This window comes from Aythya ferina (assembly GCF_964211825.1).
Source record: "Aythya ferina genome assembly, chromosome: 13".
NCBI classification, from domain to species: domain Eukaryota; kingdom Metazoa; phylum Chordata; class Aves; order Anseriformes; family Anatidae; genus Aythya; species Aythya ferina.
The window spans coordinates 20,163,826-20,187,340 of NC_140311.1; the positions used below are offsets into that span (position 1 = coordinate 20,163,826).

At 36.7% G+C, this 23,515-nt stretch overlaps 1 protein-coding gene across 3 annotated transcripts in view; it reads left to right on the top strand.

The window, feature by feature from the left end:
- Positions 1–2,059: 2,059 nt before the first annotated feature.
- Positions 2,060–23,515, top strand: part of THOC2 (THO complex subunit 2) — a 53,684-nt gene continuing 32,228 nt past the window's right edge. For all 3 annotated transcript variants that reach the window (XR_014697444.1, XM_084534180.1, XM_084534181.1), the window contains exons 1-10: positions 2,060–2,247; positions 8,004–8,062; positions 10,217–10,308; positions 11,329–11,380; positions 13,539–13,609; positions 15,376–15,497; positions 16,331–16,464; positions 18,087–18,253; positions 18,866–18,958; positions 20,827–20,982. Coding sequence is in view for 2 of the 3 variants with exons in the window: in XM_084534180.1 (XP_084390306.1) it covers positions 2,186–2,247; positions 8,004–8,062; positions 10,217–10,308; positions 11,329–11,380; positions 13,539–13,609; positions 15,376–15,497; positions 16,331–16,464; positions 18,087–18,253; positions 18,866–18,958; positions 20,827–20,982 (1,008 nt within the window). In the remaining variant the exon portion in view is untranslated. The remainder of the gene's footprint in view (positions 2,248–8,003; positions 8,063–10,216; positions 10,309–11,328; positions 11,381–13,538; positions 13,610–15,375; positions 15,498–16,330; positions 16,465–18,086; positions 18,254–18,865; positions 18,959–20,826; positions 20,983–23,515) is intronic.

A 23,515-nucleotide genomic window follows, 5' to 3' on the forward strand; every position in this document is an offset into this window, starting at 1 on the left:
CTCTACAACTGAATAATTTGTATGCTTTAAAGCCATATTCAGTTATGCAAGCCTATATTTCAGTTTCCAATTATTTGTCTGTTAGGTTGTTCCCTTGTCAAATTACAAAATCCAAGTAAAAGAGAAGTTGGAGTTTCGAAATCTATAGTTGTGACACTGCTGCTGTGATATTTGCATTAGTATTGGAAGACAAAAACTTGTTAATATGAAACACTGTTATAATGAAAATAAGCGTAAGGCCGCTATACTGACCTGATATGGCTTTTCTTATAACCCATAACCAATGATCTTGATAATGAAGTGATCAGCTTCTAACAAGAAATATATCAGCAAGCATGAGTATGCACTTTCCATAGATTTTATAGCTATTACTTATTACTAGTATAAGCTCAGTTAGATTTTCAAATCGTTTCTGTCACATATATTTCTACATTGTGTGTAATAACTACATTTATCTTCAACCCATTCTGTGATGAATATCCTTTACAAAAGTAGTTTGGTTTCCTTGAATAAACTTGGGATGTAATCTTTTTGCTCCTGCAATGACTAGATGTCTTTAGTCTTCTGTTATTTTCTCAATAGTCTCCTTTCATCCTCATCATGAAGGTAAAATTCAACTTGTTCACATTCAGTCCTTGCACAGTTTTGGGAAGACATAATGTGCTGCCCGTCCAAATTAAGTATTTCTTAACTTATATATCCTTGTTAGCAACTGAAAGAAATTAAGAAAAGCTTGGGGAGACTTGCAGGGATGTAAAACATCTAAGATGGGCATGCGTATTAGGGATCATCTATGTAGTTGTTTGCTGTACATTTAATAAATATCATAATTTATTAAAATATTTTATCCCCAATCTTGTCAAGGGGTAATGAAAAATATTTTAATTTTCAAAATAGTGCCCAAACAGGAATTGAAAAGCTAATTTGGTCATTTATTGGTAAAAAAGCTGTGTCAACAGATGAAGACTATCTGCATTTTATTTTGAAAGACAGAACCTCTACATCTTGCAACATGGTTTACAAAGGATGGTTCATCATTTTGGACAAGGGTCCCTGCATTTTGAGTAACTAGGGTTATAATTTTTTGCAGTTCCAAATAATTAGGAAAACTGAATGCATGCACACACACACGTACTCTTTTGTTCAGTGCTTTCCAAATATGTAGAACTCGAATGACAAGTAAAATACCCTGAAAGACTCGTTGAGGGTGACTTAAGCTTCAGGTGCATTGCATTCTGAAAATTGTATCATCATCTTTGTTTCTGTTATATTCTTTCCTTTAAATTCCAGTTTTGTGTGTTGGCCCTCAGTTGGTCGGCCATTCTAACTTTGTCTGTTTTGCTCGTGTGACAGTGGCTCACAGATCTGTACAAAGCTATGTGGTACTTGCACAGCACCTCGCTTTGGGTCACTGTCAATTAGACGAGTAAATTGCTTATGTGGAAAGCCACATCTGAAAAACGTTTAATCTATTTGTTGGAATAAAAGACACGAGCAGATTGTTTGCGTGTGCTTGTTAACTCGCATTCTTAAATTGAGTCTCTTCTCTGTGACTCCAGGTGAAGAGTTATCCCCAGCGCTGTGATGATTTTGGGGAACAGCAGTTCAAAACAACGGTTTTGGGGAACAGTGGCACAAAGGAGTCCTTCATACCCTTTCCAGAACATGCTTTACTTTCTGAAGACAATTGAATGTGTTACTGCCATCAGTGAATCTGGAATCTGAACTGAGAGCCTACGATACAGGACACAGCCCACAAATTACGTTTCGCGTGCATTTAACACTTCTAACAAGCCATCTCCGCACGATCCCTTAGCTCCGTCTCTAGAAGTCCATGGCCTACATTAATTTCCACAGAATTACCGAGGGGCCCGCCCCTATCCGTCCTGAGCCACCCTTAGGGCCGGGGGCCGCTGAGCAGTGCCCACAGCCGCGGACTGGAGGAGGCGGCCTGAGAGGCCCGCAACCTGCGGGAGAAGCGCTTGGGGACGGGGCCACACCCGCAGGGGGGCGAGGCCGCCCGTTTAGGGCGCGGCCTCGCAACCGCGCATGCGTCATGGCTACGAATGCGCCGTCTCTCAGGGCACAGCTCGAGTGGCTCCCGTCGTGCCCCGCGGCTCGCCGCGTCCCCTCTGACCCGCGGGCGCTGCTCCCCCATCCGGGCTCTCGGCGGCACACGGGGAAGATGGCGGCCGCGCTCCCCGCCGAGTGGATAAAGAACTGGGAGAAAGCGGGCAAGAATGAGTTGTGAGTGCGGGGCCGCGGGCCTGGGGGGGCAGGGGGGAGAAAAGAGGGGGGCCTGGGTCTGAGTGCGGCTGCGGGGGGCGCTGTGGACTTCCCGGGGCCGGAGGGCCCAGCCGCTGTCCCCCTGGGCCCGGCTCCGCCGCTCGCTGCCGGGCCTCGCCGAAGCTCGCCCCCGCCGGCTGGGCCTTGCCCGCCCGTTGCCCGAGCGCCCTCTTCCTGCGCTGGGCCGGGTTAGCGGGTGCCAGCTCCTACCCTCCCCTTCACCCGGGAGCCTTGTCACCGCCACGGCCTTTCAGGCCCGGGCCTCGGCCCCCGTTCCATTTTACTGCCCGTTGGCAGGTGGCGGGCGCTGCGTTCTGCGGCTCGCTCTAGGTGGGGTCAGTTGGCCGGCCCCAGTTATCCTGCGAGGTAACGCCTGGATGCCGGAGGGTCTGGCTGCGGCTTCCCAGAGCGATCTGGGTGTGCTAGGGGCTTCCTTTTCAGGGCTTTCCCTCGGTTTGTCTTAAGCAATCGCTATTCGGCAGGTTTGCTAGCCATGTTGCCTGCTGTGTTCCAGTGTCGGGGGGTTGTTCACCACTTCGTCAATTTCTTGTTATTACGTTACCTTGGACGAGAGTGTCCTATTTACCAACCGCATAGCTGTAAATGCTTATTTTTTTTTTTTTATTTTTTAAAATCTTCCATTTGGTTTTGCTCTTTGTTGTAACTAAAAAAACATCAAGTTTCAAACATAGGCATTTGGAGGATCACTATATGAGATACGCTTTTGGATATTCACTACTTATGTTATTTTCTCTTGTTCATCTATTTTAGAAGGTTGTACAGCTAGGGTAATGATCTTCCCTATGCGTGAAGAAAGAGGTAGCGTTGTAGGGAATAAACAACACAGAGGCTCTCTGCACAAAACTCTGTTTTCCTCAGACCCTCCATTCTGTAGTGAAGGGATGCCCCTCTGTAGCCATTGTTGTGTTTGAATTGTGCTAGAACAGTTACTGTGTTGTCATGTCACTTTAATGTGTTTTGATATGAATGATGCAAGGTGAGCAGAAGTCTGTTCAATAGCTGGATTTCTGACAACAATAACTTATGTGTTCAGGAGCCCCCAAAGGATGCTGAAGTTCATTTTGATACCCTTTCAGTCTCTCTCATAAAACTCTTGGGTTTTATGGCAATAGCTGAATGATATTTAGGCAACGAGTAGAGCCTTTTTATTGAATTTGAGTGAATGAACAACAAAGAATGAAGTATATAAATGGATACATCTCTTAAAAATGCACAAGTGGCTATAATAAAACAGACCCTGGTTTTGTATGGTGTTATTTTGTGAAATCCACTTGCTAGTCTCCTTCTATAATGGTTAAGTCATTTTTTGCCCTATGTATTTCAAATATGATGATGATTTTTGTAGCTTCGTTGTTATGGATATGGAGACTGAATGAAGATTGCACGAGGACAGAAATTTTATAGTTGATTTGGTAATGATGGTTGCACTGTTCAAATTGAATTCTTGGAACTTCAACAGTGGAAGGAACTTTAGGCCATGCTAACGCCTCCCATTTCCCCTCCAGTGGTACTCTGTACAGATGAACAGGGAGAAAACGATAACCTGCTGTGGGCCAATAAAATAGACTAGATTCCTGTATTTGTGGCATTTATTCCAAAATATTTATTCCAGATACTGCTTAAATGCAGTTCCAGACGTGGTTTTATCAGTAGTTGGCAGAAGAAGCCATCCATTTTAAAGGAAATGTGATTGCTTGGATAAGGGCTATCAATTTTTACAGTGTTAGTTTTATAAATGTGGAATATGCATGAAAGTATTTTCTGGAAGCAAAACAATGTATCTGTAGCCAATATCTTAGACAACTTTTTACTAAACTAAGTTTTCCTGAGAGTGCTTCTTAGTGTTTAACTTTATATTTCTTTTTCCAAAGCTTTTAATCTCCTGTTTTACTGGAGGAATATAAAACTGTGATCTTTCTAAAATGAACCATTTAATAAGGCAGCATTCTGGAGGCGAAGTAGTAGTGACCATTTACTTTGTAGGAATTGTTCTAATACTTTTTTTCAAAGCTGTACATGCTTCCAATTTAATTAACCCAGCTACCAATGTGTAATAATATCTAATACAGATACATGAATGCAGATCATGTGCTAGGTTCAAGCATTCTTTGTTACCAAAATGAAAAATTGGTCAGGATGTGGTCACCTTGTATCTTTTTTTCAGGCCCTTCTCTGTCTAAATACACTTTATTAAATTATCTGTATTTGTTTTGCTATTGCAAAAGAGAGATGGAGTTGACATCTGTGTGATTGCTTTATTATTCTCATCAGTCTAGACTTCTTCTAGACCTATTTGTGTACCCATCTACTGTCCTTTTGTATTTAAATCACATCACTTTCTCTAGTGGCTTCCACAATAAGGTGTTCATCTATGACTGTAGGCCATTGATAATGCACACGCAATCATGCAATAGCAAACACTTACTGTTACAGGGATATATTTTCTTTTTTTTTTTTGTGATGGATCAAATGCATCGAGGACCCTTCAAAGGGGAAGTCCAGCCAAGCACACCACTGAGCTTGCAATTTCTGCACTATCTTAAATTGCAAGATTAACTGGAGAAGCTCAACATTTTGCGAATGTGAAATTTGGAGACCTCTTTGAGGCACTCCCGGTGTGTTACTTTGCTTGCATGAGGAATGTCATACCATAAGGAGCAATTAAAGGGCTGAGAGTCAGGAACACAGACCTTGGTTGTAGTTGTGCCATTCTGACTGCAAAATGCAATTGATTGTGCACAACAAAAGAACTACCCACATCAGTTAAGTTATGCATATACTTCCATATTTGCAGGCACATGCGCTTCATGATAATTACTGCTGTAGACCATGCGTGGGAGTGTAACTGAGTATATAGGACGTTGCGTGTGAGTTGGGAGGCTTAAGTTGGGTTTCTGGCTCTGCTATGCCATCTTGTTCTATAGGTGATTGACACAGCTTCACGGTTCCTGTTTAAACAAATCTACCCAATCTTAGTCCAAAACAAATTTGCTTTTGAGACTGATTTTTCAGAAGTGATTCTGTTTTTTTTTTTTTTTTTTAATGTTTAGTTTCTAGGTTATCCTGTTATCTATTGTATTTCAAATTTATTACATAATTTTATATTCAAAAGGGATTTAGGTTGTGGTAGAATGGAGAAGTTCTGTGTCCTAAACATGTAGAAATGAGCTCCAAGGTTAGAATAATAGAATTTTCAAGGGAGCTTTTAATGTTTGGGATATTGAACTGAAAACAAACCGACAATTTTCCATTTTCTGGGCATTGTTTAGGAGGAAAAATACTGTAGTGCCTTTTTTTTTTTTGCTTGAGTTTGTTACCCATACTAATATTGATGGGTTTTATTCTACTAAGAAGACAAATGTTCTGATTTTTAACTTAGGTAGTTGGTTAAGACTAGATGTAATGGTTTGATGGTGCTGGATGGGAGGGCTTCGGCCTGGTCTTCATACCTCACTGCATCATTGACTTTGGTGTTTATCTGACCTCTTGGTGAGCTGATTCAGCTTGCAAAGTGGCAGATGACTTGTATCTTAACTAGTTTTCCACCGGGTTTGTCAGTTGAGTTAACTGATTTAGCTGAAATGAGAGCTAGAACTGTGTGACCAAGGACAGAAAGGAAAGGATGAAGGAGCTGCAAACGTGTGCTCTTGTTTCTCCCCAGCGAGCTATGAAAGAGCTGCACTGCCTGCCAGCACCTTCAGGGAAGGTCATCCACCTGTAGAGATTGTCTACCTGTATGGGAGAATATAAGCATAAATATTAATTTATATCCAAATATGAATACCAGTGCATTCTTTTCTACCACCAAAGTTCCCATGTAGACCTAAGGAAATTTATTATCTCCATCTCCCAAATTTTTAAGTTATTTTTTCAAATGTAATTAAAAATGGAAAGCAGGTTGCTTTACAGGCTGATCTTTAGTGTGACTTTTTACATTGATCAAACAGGTCCTATGTTACTATGAAGTTTATATGCTAGTATTTTGGTATTGCTGGAAATGGGATTGGAAGAGGGTTACAATTTGTATTTTGTATTAACATGTACTTCAGTGAAATCTTCAGTCCAAGCAGTCAGGGCTATTGCTACTGCAACCTATGTGATGGTATCATTTTAAGTCATAGGGGTCATGATGTGCATCTCGGTAGATAGTTTTGTAGAATCAGTTGTTTTACATTCCTGTTATTTGCATACAGAGCTTAGAAATGAGAGCAGGGTAACTTCATGGAGGAGTAGTCATTAAGATGTAGAAAAATCTGACTTAAATTAATACTCCCAAGAACAGCAGGGAAAATCCATCCACACTTGAAAAGTAAGTGCATTTACAATTCATGAAGAATAAAATAAACATACAGTCCTCTATTTTGCTGTGTCTGTTCAGGTTATTTCAAAACATGTTGCATTTTGTTCAATAGCATTAAGAACATCTTAGCCATACCCTCACTTCTGCTGAGCTTGCATGTTTCTGCTGATTACATTATACCTATAAGTAAAACTGCACATTTTCCAGTTGTTTTTAAAAGGTGCATTTACCTTGTAGTTGCTAAATTCTGTCCTTTGATTCCTGGAACAGCTGTTTACTCCTGCTAGAGAGGTAATAATCTGTACAGGATGCAAATAGAATGAGTGATGGATTGCTACAGAATCCTTTTACAATTTATTTTTCCATGATAAGCCTCTATAATAATTGTACATACCTGCTTTATTAGATAATGTTGTTTAAAAAAAATTGCTCACACAGGAAGCTGTAGACTTACATAGCATCTTACGTAGGAACACTAGCTCGGATACTGTCTTCCGTTTTTGCATGTGAAAGACTTACGATGAAAAATGTGAAGCTTGATTGAAAACTTGCAAATATGAAGGAAATTGTTAGGATTTTCCTTAGTAATTTGGTAGGCAAACAGCTACCTCTTTTGAATGCTGTTGCTTTTTAAATGTGAAATTGTTTCTGAAGCCTCATCCTGTAGTGAAAATGTAATGGGAGAGAGAAAATCCTCACCAGCTTGGGTTGTGCGTCTGTTTCTATGCCTTCTGTGTAGTGAAGCCTACTGCTATAGAAGCATTTATTTTATAATGCAATGGACTGTTATTTTATTGCAGTCTGTGTGGTGCTTAGTGTAATTTTTACATGGCTGATATTTTTGAGGGAGACCTTGATGGTAGCCAAGAAGTCATCACAACAGGTCTTTGCAGCCTATCGTGGCTTCTCTTGGTGATGAGAATTTGCACTTACAGGTAATGTTCTGTCTCATCAGTGCAAAGACTGCATTTGGAAGACATGCAGGTGGTTTAACAATTTTGCAGGTCAGAGATTGGAAGTGACGGCAAGTCATAGAAATAGATGAACACTTCCTCACTGTCTAACAGTAGGTTAGTGCTAGCACTTCTGTGGCTCCTTAGGTTTACTAATACCACCTAGCTTTCTGACTTTTCTATGTGTAAGCACATGTAATGTTAGGAAGCATGTTTTCTTGAAGTATAAAGGCCCTATTCCATATCTGATATATTGGAAGTCTTGTATTTCTTTGCTGTGTAACTCCTCTGAATAAATGTTTATGAAAACTAAAATGTAGTCAGGTATTTAAACTGCCGGAGTTAAAATTATTTTAGCCAGAATAGCAAGAGCCCTGAAACATATGCTGGTTATTCAATGCTAATATCCTAATATCTATATTTTTTGTATTCTTTTACTGCAGTTTGCAACTGTGTCGCACTCTCAGTGAAAACAAAAGCCATGATAATGTCGGTTTCAGAGGTAAGCTGAGTTTGTTTGTTTGTTTTTCTTCAAGTTAAATGAAAAGAAAGCCTGGAAACAGTTGATTATGATAGCCATGTATGTATCTGCTTCGAATGTTCGTATACATTGGCAATTAATGCATACTAAAGGAAAATCCACACCTAGATTTGTCTTCAAATGTCCAAGTGATCTCTCATCAGGACAGTAGTAACCAGTGTTAAGGTCAGCTAGTATTTGGTTTAAGTTGTAGAAAATACAATTCCATTTTGCAAACTCAATATACCACTAGATTTTGTTCTAAAAGCAAATTATGTAAGTACTGATACCTGCAAGTACGATTGAGGACTGCAGAAAGTAATTTTTACAATACCTGTGTTATAGACACTATCCCCTTTGTTAATGAAAAGCACTATTGTCCTCAAATTTTAAATTCTCACTTCAGGAAGTCTTTTTGAAGTTTTAAAGAAAAACTACATTTTGATTTGCTCTGCAGATTGTATTGGGAGAAAAGCTTCCATATTGCTAAGACAGCAAATGTTGCTGTACTGTTTAGGTGGTGATTTGAGTTCTTGCTAAAATAGTCATAGATGATAGTAATAGTGGAGAAGATAATTTATATTGAAATGTTTTGGTTTACAAGTAACAGTAAGAAAGAAAAATTTGTTTAGCAAAGCAAACTGGCTATTCCCAAAGCTTTCTAAGAATGTTCACCAGATGTTCATTATTCTAGACCAAGGTTGGCAATTCCTATGTTTTTTTCTCTTTCTTGCACTTGCTGTCAGAATCTAAGATCCAGTGGGAATGGCTAGATACACACAGTAGCTGTTTTGAAGAAATTAATAAGACAGTAGAAAGGGTTGAAATCCTTCTGGTGATGGGCAGAAAAACAAACAAAAGAATCAACTGAAAATATTTGTAGTTTGGAGTGAGGTACAGAGTTGCTGACTGCTGAGAACTTGAGTCCACATAACTAGGATCCTGTTGAGAAGAGTACACTGACGCTTGCACTTCTGCCTTTTAGTTCCAGAAAGACATCTGTTTAAGTCCAGTATACCACAGGCCTGTGAGGCCAGGTCAGGGTTGGCAGTGTACCTGCATAACAAATTCTCCCCACTATGCGAAGCCACTTGCAGAGAGACAACTAAGGCCGTGATTATGGCTGCTTTGGATTCATTGTAAATCTTTGAATTTGGTACTGCCCTAAGCTGTGCTGTTGAATTGGCCTTCAAAGTGGTAAGGGTGTTTTATGTAGAACTGATGCAGGAACCAATCCTACTATATTCAGGTCTTGTGCAACTACTGTTCTTTGCCAAAAGCATTGTTATAAGTACAAGTAACATGTCTCTATTTATTATCATCTGTATATAGTAAAATGACAATAGTCTGCAGGCCCCAAGTTATTAATTAGTTGGTTTAAATTATTATGATAATTTAAAATACTAATGACTTCAACTATTATGACCATTGAAAATACTATCTGTTGAGGAAAATGTGGTATAATTGTAAATTGAAAACATGGGATTTTAATTTTTTCATACATTAAGAAGTAGATCAACATTGCTGTTTGTTAAAGAATAATCCTTTGTAAGTTTACCATAGCTGTTTTTGCAAACACCATATTTAACTTTGCAAGATTTTTCTCAAATGCACCTGTGTTTAGTATTTCAGTGTAATATAAGCCTTTGTAAAACACTGTTCTTTGGTTGTGAGGGATTTCCATAAGTGGTAGTAGTAATAAATCCTGGTTAGACATTTTTTCCCAGTTAAATTGTATTTTCTGCTAGAGAAATGGCTTTTGAAAGTATATCTGTTATAAGATGATGAAGAAAAAATTCTGAACTGAAATATATAATATTCACGTGAATTGTAAGTTGTCTGTTAAACCAACTGCAAAGACTCAAGTTGTTATGCTCAGGACTGTAGTTTTCCATCCCATTTTACTGTTTTCGTAAGCTCTCAGGAAAGTAGATCATATCTTACTGCCTGATTATGCGAAGTCTTACACATTGATGCTCAGATTTAATCTGTCAGCATCAGTAAAATAATCCCTATCTTCAAGTCCTCTTTACCTGTCAAGTGTCTGAAGACTACAGCATTCTTGTACACGTGGTTTTGAAAGTTAAACCAAGGATTACCTACTGCATTCTTTAATCATCTGCTTTGTTTCAACAGATATCCAACAGGTTTTGTATGAGCTTGCATATCATGTTATCAGAGGAAACCTAAAGCATGATCAAGCCTCTAATGTTCTTGGTGATGTTATAGTAAGTTTATATTTGTTTTTAATTGTAGATTTAATAAATATTTAGTTAAAAGGTCAGAATGAAAATCAAGCAGGATGGTATTTGAGAAACTTGTTTTTTACATCTAAAAAGTTGTCCTTGTCAAGTCCTTTTTCTTCATTTCTGGGTGCTTGAAGTGTCTGTAGGCTGTCAGGGTTTCTGTTTATTCCCTCCTTTTGTGGTGAGGAGTAGTTCTGTTCATTTTAGCATAAATGAATGAATTTTTTAAGGGCATATGAAGACTGAAGTTTTTCATAAATGCTAAAAATAGAATTAACTTGCTTATGCAGCATGGCAGTGATGCCACCTACTGGTTTTTGTAATTTATATTTTTTACCATTTTACTATTGAGATGTTCAAGTCCCATGACCATGGTTAAAATAATGCTCCTATTCAATGCTGTTGTTTTTTATTATTGATGTATATTATATGTAACATATTGGGGTGCAGATATTTATATAGTGTAAATATACTTTTCAATATAATTTAAGTTCCTTTCATACATATAGATTTCTAATCCTTTCATCTTCTGCATTTGTCATATTTATTGTAGAAGGATACTGGAAATTACAGGAAGGAATAACAGCTTTTCTAGAGAAGCTTTAGTGTTGTCATTTTTTTTCTTAAAAGCTGATTCTAATTTATCTGCATCTTGCTGTGAAATTTTTGAGGGTTTTTGCTTAATATAGAGGCTTTGACAAGGGCAAATATACCTAAGAACTTGTTCTCCCAATTAGTTATTCCTGGATGAGTGCAGACCTGTGATAAGGGTTAACTAACTATCCATTTACAATTTTAAGAAAAAAGCCTGTTACTGGTTTGATGCCAGGTTTAATGCTATAAATCAATTACCCTTCCATATTAAGCAGAAAGGTATTCAACAGTAGGATGCCTCCTCTAGAGTCACTGTTTTCTTTTATGTAACAGAACTATTTATTTTTTTTTTAAGTGTAGTTACTGGAATTACTGTATTTATTATGTATGTTCTTTTTTCCTTGTTAGGAGCTTCGGGAAGACATGCCTTCCATCTTAGCTGATGTATTCTGCATATTAGGTGAGTTGTGTTCCCTTCCTTTTCAGCATTGTGATAGATTTGGAAAAATACATGCTTTGTGAATTTAATTGCTCACTTCTTCAGGAAAACTCATTAAATCTGTAAAGCATTACTTCTCTTTACAAAATGTTTGTTGGTTCTTTCTCGGTGTATCTGTATCAAAGTTCTTAGTGTCTTTTCTGCTTTGTTCTGATACAGTTCCTATATGTTCACCTACTAAAGGCAGTGGAAATTGATCAGACAAGAAAAGTTGAAGTAGATAGTTTAGAAGAATGTTGGATGCTAGCTAATGGAGTCAGTGATTTAATGTAGTTATCATTCTTATAAATATTTTAAATTGGTGCATAATCTTCTGTTCTCAGAATGCATTCTGTAAATATTTCTATCTGTATTGTCATCGTTAGAGAAATGGAGCTTGTACTAGCTGTCCAGAAACCTAAAGGCAGCTGGAATTGCTTGCCAAGTTATTATCTGCAAACGGAGCAGGCTTTAAAGATGTATGCCTCTTGTTCTGGTAATAACTTCCAGATTTTTGTGTTGTATAATGTTGATCCAAAGCTGTTTCTGGCGCGTTTTTAGAATTTTAATCCCAAATACTTTTTCAGATCATACTTTTAATTTCTTGTTCTATGTCCTTTTGTTCTTTTCAGCACGTATCAGTGAATTTTGCTGTCAGTCTCTTCATCACAGGCACTAGTTTGAAGGTGTCTAGGGTTCTCTGGGCTGTCACAGACTATCAAATTTGTATGTGCAGGCTCAGTTCTGTAATACTGAACTGATACATTTTTGACTACTTTATTCACAATGTTTCACTCTGTGTTTGTATCTTTTTTTTCTTTGTAATAGTTTTTATGGTGTGATATTGTACTGATATCCTTTGCTGGGTTATAATGGGTTAGAGCTGGGTTAGAAAACTGAATGGGTTGCTCCTTGAACTTAAACTGTTTGAATAACTGAAACTAGTGTGTCTGCTTCTCCCCCCCCCCCCAATTATGTAGACAGCTGCCCTGCATTTACTAGATTTACTAGCAGCAGAGAAATAGTATGACTGGGAGCTAAGTTTACTATGGGGACAAATAAAATTTGGTATAATTTCTTGCTTATTTTTCCATGAGTTTCCTCTAACACTTCTTCCACTCTAAGCTCTGTCTGCTGCTACCAGGATCCATTTTTTCCCCCTTTAATGGAGCCTTCTCTCAGTTACTATGTCTCAGTGTATAAGAATTTTGGTTCTTGTTTTTATCCTCTAATCTGTATTCCTTTAAACTAATTTTTTTCTTCAGATTCTTCGTGGCTGAGATGCTTGGGTGCAGGGGTCTGGACTGCTCTGGCATGTCTGTTTCCTCTGCTGCTACCCTGCTACATCATTGTTTTCTAGTCTGTTCGGGGGTCTCTTCCTCTGATTTTTGTTGTTGTCACTTTGTGGGTCTAGTTTTTCTGTGTATTTTTGTGCTCGTGTCTGTACGTACTTATATTTGGTGATGTCTGCCTTTTGATTCTTTGTTTATGGAGTTTTCCGCTCCTTTTGCAGCTCCTTGCTTCCTGTAATGAAATGTTTTCTGTTTTTCTTTAAGTTACTTTAGACAGGCATGCTTCCTTTGTTTTATGGCCTCTCTTTCCACAGGAATGAATTTCTGAATTGCATTCAGTTGTTGACAATGCAAAAAGAATGGAAATACAGAATTACAGCTAGTAAAAGACTGCAGACTGGGCAATAAACAGCAGTTACTCTAAAGACAAGGGAAAAGAGACTAGAACAATGTGATATTAAGGCTAGGGTCACCCAGTTCTCTTCAGCAATTTGTATTTCTATTGTTTCCTGCTTATTATTCGTTCTTAATATTTGCCATAAACCTCATTCCAACAAAGAAAGGAAAGAATTATGATTATGATATTCCTCTGGTTTCTATTCTACCTTTTTGTGGGATTTGTGCATGTGTGATGTTGGTCACTGAAATATTATGGGGATCTCAAGGTGAATAGGTAGCCGCAATGTTACAGGCGGCTAGTGTGTTAAAAACAAGCTACTTTGCATTGTGTCGTCATGAGCATTTAACATAATAGTGAAGAATAGAATAAACTTCTAAATTCCGTGAAGATAACACAGGCAAATTTCCACAAATACCATGTTTTTTTATCCCCTCTTCCTTTATTCTAGATATTGAAACAAGTTGTTTAGAAGAAAAAAGTAAGAGGGATCATTTTACTCAACTGGTCTTAGCCTGTTTGGTAAGTTCAGTTGCACTTACAAATTATTTTGGTAAAAGTATATGGTAAAATCTGTTTAAAAAAAAAAATAGATATTCTTAAAACTACATTGTTGTAGTTCGTTTTTTTGAGGGAGTCTGTTAAAATGTTTCAACAGCTTGAGAAATTACACACAAATAAGTACTTTTTTAGGTGTTTTGTATTGCTGACAAGATAGTTCAGGCTGAACATGTTTCTAATTTAGACAACGGTGTAGGTAGACCTGTTGTTTCACCAGATGGACCAACCTTTGGGTTCTTGTTTAAAGGAATTAACTCACTGAGCTTGTTATTTTCTCTGCTGATTTCAGGAGAAAATTGTGTATGTACTGTTTCTTATTGACTGTAGTTCATAACATATGGCTAAGCAGTTTGAATGCTGATAATATTCTTTTATTGCAGTCAGTCTGTTCCTTCCTGTGGATTGAAACTTTTCATTTGTATCTTCCATATTGTTAGTCTGGTCAGGGAGGTCTCCTTAGGTTAGCTTTATCCATCATAGAAAAATAAATTACAATTTTATTTTATATATATATATATATGTATGTATGTATCTTGGTAACTTTTGTTCTTGCTGCTGACCTTAAGTTCCGATGCAGCTCAACCAGAAAAATTTATTTTGCCATTTTCAAAAAACATCGTTTTAGTTTTAATGTTACAGCCATTTGGACCTACAGATTTACTGTAGCTCAGGATTGTAAGATGCAAAGCTGCTTGTATGTGAGTAGTTCGTTTAGTTTCCTGTTTTTAATGCAGCGCAAAATATTTAGGGACATCCAGGAATTCTGTGACCAAACAAACTCATGCAGTAAGGCTGCTGCATTGTTTGTTTAATGAATACTTTTTGGATTGGGGAAGAATTATAGCATGGAGACAAGAAATGGTGAAGTGAGCACTTGCAGATATGATACATGTCATCAGAAACAAACACTGTTTCCAGGAATGAGACGTAACACAAGTAACTTCGATCCAGAGTTCTGTCCTGCAGTGTGAATTTAAACTTTAAATGTTCCTAAAAGCATGTATGCTGATTTTCTTCTTGTTTCCTTAATGAGAACTTAAAAAATAAAAAAAATCATAAAATATGTATAAGAGAAGTATTGGCAGAACGTTGGGAATCAAATATCTTACTAGACTGATTAAGCAGGAAGTGGTTAAACTTCTCTCTGTATTTTTCAGCTATGTTAGCTGACTTGGTACTTCTTTCTACATACCTTTATCACATGCGTTATGGGTAGAGTAATGTAGTCTCATTGTTTGAATCATTTAAGGAAGTAGTTTTGAGAGAGTGTAAGTTTCCTTACCTCTCGGTTAAACAAATTTTGCTTCTGAAGTACATTTTGTTAAATTTCTCCTTTATGCAACCTACTTGTGCCTTTTGAAATGGCATTCCTAGCCATCTGGAATAAGCTTGACTTGTAGGAAAAATCAGTGTAAGAAAATAAGGCATTTTTTCAGAGTATGAGAGAGTGGGTTGAAGCTTCATAATATGCAGTTCTTGTAATAACATCCCTAGATACTAAGCAGTGTATACTTTGTAACCAGCAGTTAGACTCTACAGCTTGTTTATTCAAGGTGTTCGCTATATAAAACGTACCTCTGTAAAATTCTAGTTTTAGTTCAGTTTCTCAGTTGTATTCACTTGTAAATACATTCTGTTTCAAACTTAGTATGAGGGTATATATGTATGTTTCTAGGTGTTCATAACTGGCAAATCTGATGTGTATTTTTGTTTTTTTTTTTTTTTAGTATCTTGTATCTGATACTGTCCTAAAGGAGCGTTTAGATCCAGAAACACTGGAATCACTAGGACTTATCAAGCAGTCTCAACAGTTCAATCAGAAATCTGTTAAAATAAAGACAAAGCTATTGTAAGTTTTGGGGTAAGGGTTTTCTAGAGGGTGGGTGGGGAAGGGCAATGCTAATTAATCTGGTAACAATGTTTACTTTAAAAAAAATGTTTATTGTATTAAAATACTGTCTTTTATTTAGGAAAAATGTTTCATTGCACTCTAACAATAGTCACTGACAATAATAGAACATCATTAGCCCTCCTACATTTCTCAAGCATGTGAATGCTAAAACCTGTTTTAACTTCTTATTGCTATGACCTTTTCTTTGCTACAGTTATCCTGTATGTACAGATTAAATACTTCTTATTTTTATCTTTAATAAATGTAAATTTGTTAAGTATGAGCAAATATTTTTTTACTGTTACATCAATTAAGCATGGGTATATGTATTTGATGTTCTCATAAATAAGCAAATGCAGTTATGTTAATTTTGGCAACACTATAGATTTTTGTGAATGTATATTTTGTGCCTTTGCATCCAATGCTTCAGTCTCTATATTAAAGAAGAGCATTTAAAACTAGAATAGGTCCTTACTCACAGACTGATAAGGTGCTGAGCAGTTCTTCAGTATAGCATGTAAGAACAAGCTTTATTGTTAGTGCTAACAATCTAGCTTTTAAATGGTCTGAATTTGAAATAAAAGAGATGGATTTATTTGAAGAATACTTGCTGCCTTGCAGATACTTGTTGTACTGCATTATCTCATTTTTGCAATAGCTGATACAAACTGCAAGTTCTTGAAAATGTATTTGAAGTTCACGTTTTGTATAGCAAGTTTAATATTCATAAGAACATGAATAAGCTTTCACTGTGGATGTATTAATAGTGTTTAATTTCTGTTTATTTGCAGTTATAAGCAACAGAAATTTAATTTGTTAAGAGAGGAGAATGAAGGTTATGCAAAGCTGATTGCAGAGCTGGGGCAAGACTTATCTGGAAATATCACTAGTGATTTAATCCTTGAAAATATCAAATCTTTAATAGGTAAGGAATTTGTTGGAGGAATATGGACACTGATTTTCTTAAATGGTTGTGCAACTCTAGAGGATGACCTTTGACTGCTGTTTGAGATCATCTGGGAATCAAATAACATGATACAGGCATGTAGTGTGGTAGTAACATATTGGCAGACCATCTTTGATTGGATTATGAAATTTGGATGCTCCTGTTTCTTTGGCAAAGTTGATTTTTGGTAATGTTGTGTAGTTAAAAATTAGTTACTAAATGTATAGTACAGTCCCAAATGTGACTTTGATCAACTTCAGCAGCCACTGGAAGAGTAGTGTTTTTTGAGGATGTTCTGACATCTGTTAGCAGGAAGATTAGAAAGTAACAAAGTAATGTCTTTTGCTATTTTAAGGTACTGAACTCAATGCATGAATATCCTCTTAATCTTGAAGGAGCTGAACAACTGGTTCTCTATAAAGTGACAGTAGTAGTAAATGTTTCTCCTTTGTCTAGTTCAATTTGTGTTTTTTTCCATATATCTAAATTTAGTAGTAATAGGGTTGCAATAAAATTGCAAAATATATTTGAAATAGATGTTGGTAATTCTCCATATTTTAGACTTCCTTTTTGCACAAAGTTTTATAATATTAATGCTTGCACTATTTCCTGTTCTATACAGTGCCAGTCCAAATGATGTGCTAGTATTTTATAAAGATAATTCTCCATCTATCACAGAATTTTGCTTGAGACTGGCAAATCCCTGTAGTAATACTACTTGCTTTGGAAGAGAGCTAGATAATAACATGGTTTTTGGTGGTTATTACAGTAAAAAATACACATTCAGTTTGAGGAATTTTATAACAGCATTTTTCTGTCTTCTGGAATTTTAGGATTTGCAGATGGACTTCCCATAAAACATTTTCTAAAGTACTGATTTGCAGGAGGTCCTGACATAGTAGAAATAGCCTCTGGGGAAAGAAAGACCAATGTAATTACATAGCTGCATAGTGGATGTGCATGGATGACATTTTTTTCTTATGGTACAAAGAAGAAAATAGTGTAGATGTGGATTCTTCTGATATAAACAATAGTATTTATTTTGTGGCAGAGAAAGTTTAGTGAGATACAGATACTATTTCAACACTGGCTTAAGTTGATCTATATCCTTGCTCTAAAATAAACAAGCAGTTCTTGTTATTGCTAGCAGCAGTGCTGAGTTGGCATGACAGTGTGGCATAACCAGATGGGTCAGGATTTAGCTGCAAACTTGAACACTCCTAGGGGTGTAAAATAATGTTTTGGGTTTACATGGTTCATTTATGCAGCTGCAACACAAGTCTGTGCATTCTGCTGGCACTATGGGATTAGTGAATTTGTTTTGTACTTCTCAAATCTTGACTATAAGAGGGTAACTTAAAATTTCTGTGTAAACTGAATTGAAAGTCCCGTGCAATGTCTTTGCCTGGTTTAGTACTAGACACAAGTCAAAATGATTGGTGTATTTGGAGGTGATCCAGATTATTTTGTTGTATGTAGATCTTTTCTGTTAAAATTTCGCCTTGATCAAATTTCAAAAAGTAATGCATTTGTAGATTAGTAACAGAATGAAAATGAAAAGTAGTGATATTAAGCTTTTCTGCTCTGTTCTTTTCCACTAGGATGTTTTAACCTTGATCCTAACAGAGTTTTGGACATTATCCTAGAAGTCTATGAGTGCAGGCCTGAGTATGATGATTTCTTTGTACCACTGATAGAGTCATACATGTACATGTGTGAACCACAAACTTTATGCCATATCCTTGGGTTCAAATTCAAATTTTATCAGGTAATGTATTTCTTAATTATTTTCATCACTGGTTGGTTAAGTGATGAACTGCAGTCAGTGATAACAGACATCTGCTGTAGTTCTTTTTAGTATGGAAATTAATATATTGTAGAATTCCAGTTTTAAAAACAATTTCACGAATTGAATAGAATTTTATAATGTATTTTTGAGGAAGATGCTTTCAGCTGCCTGTCTGAGTTACGGTCAGCAATCTTGATCATCACACCTTCCATTTGAAGGTGTATAGTTATATAAGGACTGGCATTAACAAAGAAACTGTGCCTTTATAAACAAAAGACTTGTCCAAAGGAGTAAAGAGCATGTTTACAAGGTGGTTAATATTTCAGAGAATATTCAATTAAGTTTTTGAAATATCGTATAGAACTGCATACAAGCACCATAAGATGCAGAGATAATTAAACCTTACAGTTTCTGAAAAATCTGTTTGCTTATTGCAGTCAAGTCTAGCCATAAGGCAGTATGGCTTTGGAGTAGTAGCAGGTAACTGACATGGCAGCAGGAAGAACTGTGTTGATGAACTGAGCTTCAAGTAATTTCATTTGTTTTCATGTCTTTTCCTTTCTTTTTAATTTGTAATCTTCCCTTCTTTAGGATCCAAGTGGTGAGACGCCTCCTTCCTTATACCGAGTTGCTGCTGTCCTGTTGCAACATAATCTGATAGATTTGGAAGATCTTTATGTCCATGTAAGTGACAGTGCTACTTGGTCAAATGCCAAAAACAAAGAATAATTTTTTTAAGTGTGCTAGATATCTTGTCCTATTCCTAAAGCTTAAGACTCATGACATACATGTACCTTGTAGTACCTGTGTATGTACATTTAATATCTGTTAAATTTCCCAACACTTCGTAATGTTACATTCAGACAAGCACACACTGAAGTATTAAAGCTGATAGGCCTTCTTTGAATGATCTGTGTAGTATCCTCCAGGTTTGTTTAACCTCCTGCCTGAGTTAGGAGGTGGGAGGTAATTGATAAGAGTGGTTTTAAATGCCTTGAGTAACCTTCCTTAAGAACTAGACCCTTGGGGTGTTTTCACTTTGGAAATTTTTTGAAAAAAGTGATAGGATGATTAACTGCTTTTTTTAATAGTATATTTTTTTAAAAAAACTCATATATACATATTCCCAAATCAGTCTGTAATCTAACCTACAAGAATTCTGAATTGTTATCCTGCAAGACCAAAATGAAGTTGCAGGCTCAGATGTAATCTGAGAGATTTATCCTCTCCAGTCTGGCACTCTGTCAACCAACCAGCATACTAATTTGACAGATGGTAAACAGAATGTTACAGTTATCAAAATATTTTTAAATTATGCACCAATTTTTAATTTCAGAATATCCATATATTTCAAGGCTCTTAAGTCTTCCACTGAAATCAAGGAAATGAGCTCTAATTACAGCTATGGAAATCTTGCAATGTAGTTCCGCTGTTAATTTGTGTGGCAGTTAATAGTGTCACTCACAATCTGACTTGTCAATTACTGTCTCTGGCATCATTATTTTTTTGGCTAAAAATACCTAAGGTGGAGGAGGAGTGGGAATGAGTATCTCAATCAGCATGGAGGAAGAGATGTGTGATGGTAATGTTAGTTTGTTAAGGAATGTTGGTGAGGTTACAAAAAGAGCTTCAATTCACACCTGTGCAATCTCAGCTGGATCCTGTATAGGTATTTGTTTTCTGCCAGTCTCGCGGTGGGAACGGCCCCTGCATCTATTTGTACTGCTCACCTTTAGTCACATTGATTCTCAGCCTCATTTGCAATCTGCTTTCGTTCCAGAATTTTCTCTGCTAGTCTCTGTTTAACTTTGACTGTGTGTTCCGCATGGCATTTTCCTCTTTTCAGTCAGGCTTAATTTCACTTGATATGAGAGTTTCATGAAGATAATTAACATAGAGGTTCTGAGCATTGTGGTATATATCATACAGTGTATTATTACATGGTATGTATTATATGGTGTATGGTGTGTGTGTGCATATATATATATATATATGTGGTGGTATGTATTGTGCAGCTTCTGTACAACAGCAGCTGTCAGGCTTACACTTCACATCAAGAATGTCCTCGCTCCCCTGCCCCACAGTTGTGCAAGAACCGTTCTTTGCTTTTATTTATGCACACAGACGTACGTAGCAGGCATTAGGTCCTAAAGATGTGATTTGCTACTTCTCATTCTACTTTATGTATTTCTTGGTGAATCTTAATAGATTTGTGTTATTAAATGAGGAGGGTGTAACTCTTTAAACCTTTCCAAGTGGGAGAAGAAAGAATCCCAAGTTCTGTGTTGTTGGTGGAAAAGGGGAGCTTATGCAACCGATTGTTGTGAGGAAGGTGTGAATGATGTTATTCTTCATCTGTCTTTGATTTCAGAAGTCTGTTAATATCATGCTTCCTTGTTGGTATTATGATAACAAGAAAAATCTCTCAAGGAATGTTTTATCTGATTAGTATCGAGGAAGGACACAAGTGCTGCTTGGGTCTCTGGTTATGAAAAGTAGGAGTGAGTAGCAAACTCTCATTTTCAGAAATCATGTTTGTTCTGTTTTCTTAGCTTCTTCCAGGGGATAATGCCATCATTGAAGAACACAAGCGAGAGATAGTGGAAGCTAAGCAAATTGTCAGAAAACTTACGATGGTTGTCTTATCCTCTGAAAAGACTGAGGAAAAGGAGAAGGAAAAAGAAAAAGAGGAGGAGAAAACTGAAAAGGTTAGTGTGTGTGAGTAGCTTCTTTTCCAAGAAAACAACTTTAAACTGAACATAGTCATTGTTACAAAAATATTTTTTCAAACATATAAAAATACAGGTATCCAAGTATCTGTTCTTGGAAGGCTTTGTTTATCTTCTGATAGCACTTCATTTATGCTAAAAGTGCAAGCATGTTCTTTGGGATTTGTTCTGGATTTCTGTACATTTTAGGCTTTTGGTTCCTTGTCTAATTAATATGACTCTTCTTCGTTGTATCAGCTCCCCAGTGTGTGTACTGGCATTCACGTACTTCAGAGTCTTTCAAAAACTGTGTCTTCTAGGTCTTATGTTATAATCATAGTCGATACCGTAGGGATGCAGACGTAAAATGCATTTGTTACTCCTCTCAGTCAAGAATTGGGATGAAAAAAATTGCTAAACTTAAGAATGCTAGTATAATTAGCCTCCAGTGTAGAAAACACATTTTAATTGTACATATTGTATAGAAACTGTCCTTTGTGCTTTCCATTAGACCTGTATCTTTGTGTCAATGTGTACTTCTTATTTAAGGTGCTACTGTGTCATGTCTTGTCTGTGTTGCCCTAGCTATAGCTTGCTTCATTGTTTTTAAGTGTAGTTGAAAAACAGTAACTTTTATTTCTGGGTAGCTTGTTTTCTTCTTCATTTCAGAGTTGTAACCACGGCTGAAGTATCTTTTTTTACCTTAAAAAAAAAAAAAGCTACTTTCATTTGATAGTTTGAGTAATGGAAAGGGTGGACAAGTCCATCAGTATTGATAACTACTGCTCTTAATTTGCTGTATCTTTCTGGGTTCATTATATCTATCTGTTTTGTCTACTTAATCCCATTTGTTCTACCTTACTTTGATTATCTGTCTCTCTGACCTTCCTTCCTCCTCTTTTTTTTCTGCCTAGCTTGAAAAAACTAATTTCTTGGTTCCTTGGGCAGCTGATAAAGTCACCTCTCTCTGGTGCTCAACTGCAGTCACATCTGCTGCTTAAACTGATTCCTTTCACTAGTGTTAATTTTTACCCATTCATTATTTCTATATTGCTTTTTATTAAATGACATTGCTTTGGTCTGTCTTTTCTACAATCAGATGAGCTGCCTGGCATTTTCTGAAGCTCACATGTCATAATGTTCTGATGGAAGATTGAACTCTTGATTGGACATAGGGAGCATATACATTGCTCAGTAATGTCAGAAGAATTAAGACAGTGTTCTTGTAGCTGAGCTTTATATTTAAGAACTAGGGAATTTGAAGCTGTACCGAAAACTGCAACTTTTTTTTTTTTGAAGGATTGGAGTGACGAGTAATGAAGTCTGAGTCTGTGGTGGGAAAACAAAGAGCTGTACTTAAGCAGTTTCTCTGACTGAATTTCTCTGAATGCATGCTGTTTCTCAAAAGGCTTGGTTCTGTAATAGTTTTGTATGTTAGCTATGCAATTTGTAGCAATGAGGAACAACAGGTTCCAACACTGGCAGTCCCATTATGAATGATTTTAATCCAGTATGCAGTCTTAACATACTATTTTTGATATGGTACTGTGAAATATATGCCTGGATAAGAGAGAAAAATGTTTAACAATTTATGGCTTAACTATTTTTTAAATTCATGAAGTTCTGTCCTTTGAGTAAAGTTCATTGTCTCATGACTCTTAATATGAATAGTGTTGTCAAATGCATTATCTACTCTTGCCTTTTGGGATGCATTTGGTGTAACCAAATAATAGTGAAAACAGATGGAGAGCGAGATAAAAAAAAAAATAATCTTAAGGTCACAACTCAACAGTATGATGAGATTTGACAGCAAGTCTAGACTGACTCTTTTCTGTTGTGTGCTTTTGCTGTTGGAGATTATGTTATGGAAGAGCACGCTTATTTAAGGACAGACCCAGTCAAGCAATGTGTATGTGTAAGCAGTGCCTGCTTTGGAAATGAAGCAATATTCATTTCCATAGAAAGACTGTGTGGCTTGAAACATGGTTTCTAGTACAGTGGTAATCGCCCAACAAGGCAATTTCGTAGTATCAAACTTTATTATGGTAATACAAATAAAATAATCACGACTCTACTATATTTTAAACAACATGACTTCTAAGAAGTAATTTTGAATGTGGACTTCAAGCTTCCTGCTTATACTGAACAAGGCAAAGTGTTCACATGTTTCAGTGAAGGATCAGTGTACCCTTTTATTAATACAGTATAGAATGACTTTAAAAATACAAGCCCTGGCGTCAGAGGAACTTTGGTATTGCATGGTAAGGAGTTGCATGGTGAAGTAATACTAGTGTATGCATTTCTATTTGCGCATGTACCTCCTTCATCTTCAAGAGGCTGATCTTGTTCTGCTGTATGGATATATATTTTTCCTGAAGAAAAAGTGAAGCTACATTACTGTGTGATTTCAATATGAGTATTGTGAAGGCCTCTATGTTTTTTGCTCTGAAAACTTCCTCTGTATATACTATACTGTTTGATGTTTTGGTAACTATCAGAAAAACAGTTGTTTATAACACTTGCAAGTAAGTTT